This window comes from Muntiacus reevesi, unplaced genomic scaffold (assembly GCF_963930625.1).
Source record: "Muntiacus reevesi unplaced genomic scaffold, mMunRee1.1 SCAFFOLD_111, whole genome shotgun sequence".
In the NCBI taxonomy this organism is placed as follows: Eukaryota; Metazoa; Chordata; class Mammalia; order Artiodactyla; family Cervidae; genus Muntiacus; species Muntiacus reevesi.
In genome coordinates this window covers 344728-346956 of record NW_027077961.1, presented here as the reverse complement: position 1 = coordinate 346956, position 2229 = coordinate 344728, and the positions used below count along the sequence as shown (strand labels likewise).

Genomic DNA, 2229 nt, shown 5'->3' with positions numbered 1-2229 from the left:
GGAACCAGGAGGCGAAGGCAGAGGTCTGAAGCCTGTGTCCTGAGTTCAGACAGGCAGTATCAGGAATCAAGGTGAGAGGGTGACCTGAAGTGAACCAGAGGCTCCCTATCCCAGAACATAGGGGGCCCCAGAAAGCCCCAATTCCTCCCACTTTTTTGGACCCGGAAATCTCGGGCTGTGCTGGCGACTTGCTTGGGAGCCACCTCCGTTCCTCCTTCGGGTAGCCAGGGGTTGGCCTCCCAGGAGGAGCACTCCTGTGAGGTCTGAGAGTACCCCTCAAAGGGAGATCTGTAAGTGGCCTGTGTTGTACCATCCAGGATGTGTTTCTTAGCCCAGGTTGCTCACACCTCCTCTCTCCCAGAGGCCCTTGGTCCCCATCTGTACCTCTGCCTCACTTCCGTGTTTTGTTTGATCTCAGGCATTGTGCTCGTGGTTGAGATGAGTGAGCTCAGGAAACCCGAAGAAGGCCTTCAGGACCCAGGCGAGGACCAGGGCCCTGTCGAGGTGCTGCTCTTGGAGGCTGAGGTGGGGGAGTCCGCATCCCACTTGGCCTCCTATCCCCCAGCATCCTCCTCCGCTCCTGTGGAGGCCTTGCCCCAAGAAATTCTGCAAAGGATGATAGGTAAACTGATGAAGTTCCTGCTCCTCAAGTATCGAGCCAAGGAGCTGACCTCCCAGGCGGAAATGCTGAGTGAGGTCCTCAGGGATAACCAGGAGCACTTCCTGGTGGTCTTCAGGGAGGTCTCAGTGTGCCTGCAGCTGTTGTTTGGCGTGGATGTGAAGGAGGTGGACCCAGCGGAGCACACCTACATCTTGGTCCCCATCCTGGGCCTCACTTGCGATGAGATGCTGAGCGATGGGGTGGGTCTGCCCAAGGCCGGCTTCCTGGTGCTGGTCCTCAGCATGATCATGCGGTTTGGAGACCCGGCCCCAGAGCAGGTGGTCTGGGGAGCACTCAGCAAGATGGGGATGTATGTTGGGAGTGAGCACTGTGTCTTTGGGGAACCCAGGGAGCTTCTGACCCAAGTGTGGGTGCGGGAGGGATACCTGCGGTACGAGCAGGTGCCTGACAGCCACCCTGCTTGCTATGAGTTCCTGTGGGGTACCCGGGCCTATGTGGAGACCAGCAAGTGGCAAGTCATGGCATTTATGCTCACGGTCAACCCAAGGGCTTTGAGGGCCTTCCCATTCCTGTCTGCATAAGATGCGAGGGAGGAGGAATAGGGGGCCTGGGACAGAGCAGCAGCCAGGTTGTTCTTTCTCTCTGTGGTTAAAGAGGGGGGTAGTCAGCTTTCTAAAATGTGAGGACCCGGGCTAGTAAGGGGAACCAGTTTGTAGCATCTTTTGGTTCCTGTTCTCTATGATGACATGGGGATTCATCTCTGTTTTCTTTAGAAATTTTTCAAAGTTTGGTTTCAAAGAAGGCTAAAGAAACTTCCATATCTTAGCTTTGTGAATGATATTGATCCGAGTGTATTTGATGTAACACAGTTCAAAAGCAAGAGTTTTGCTGTTTTCTGAAAGAGATTGGAAAGTCTTCCATTTTGTTTTGTGGTCCTGAACAGAATGCAATGGAATCGAAATAAGAAATGTTTTGAAAATGTGAACTTCTGTAGCAATAGTATTATATGGAGAAGAGTTGGATAATAAAAGTACTCATAGTGAATTCATGCTTATGGCCTTCTTGTCTGTCATTCACAATAACTAAATGATCTCAGTTAATTGAATTTTCCTGGGTTATTAAAGAAAGTAGCAGACAATCTGAGACCCCTGCTCATTGGCTCAGTTATTCCAAAGACATGTACAGATTCTCTGCCCCGTGAAAGGCCAGGTTAACAGTGGGGACACTAGGAGTAGCAGGACACCCCCACACTTACAGCAATGGTCCAGGATCTGCAGTCACATGAGGTTTGTCTTGGGTTGTGAGGGGAATCTCTGAAACGGATCTTTGCTGTGAGGTGTCCTTTTGCTTCTTTGATAAACCTCAGAGAGTTCTCTTACTAGGGCAGGCAGGAATGGGTCCTGGCACTTGTCCCATAGCTATTGACCACAGGGATGAAATAGGTGTTTTCTTTCCACCATCTGCTTGGAATCCTAGGAAATGTGAATCTTGCTCTTTGGTATATGGCACAGTATTCCCTGTGCTAACTTTCTTGTCTCTGCTTTGGGAAGCTGATTACCAAGTACATTGAAATAACAGTGTCTTTGGTCATCTGGACTTTATGATTT

The 2229-nt window shown here is 50.6% G+C and overlaps 1 protein-coding gene across 1 annotated transcript; it reads left to right on the top strand.

The window, feature by feature from the left end:
- Positions 1–438: 438 nt before the first annotated feature.
- On the top strand, positions 439–1203 carry LOC136155280 (melanoma-associated antigen 9-like). Its single transcript, XM_065917108.1, has one exon. The coding sequence runs from the start codon at positions 439–441 to the stop codon at positions 1201–1203; it is 765 nt and encodes a 254-aa protein (XP_065773180.1).
- Positions 1204–2229: the final 1026 nt, after the last annotated feature.

Bases quoted from the DNA above. Each gene is read 5' to 3' on its own strand.
- LOC136155280 (XM_065917108.1), top strand. From the start codon at position 439: ATGAGTGAGCTCAGGAAACCCGAAGAAGGCCTTCAGGACCCAGGCGAG.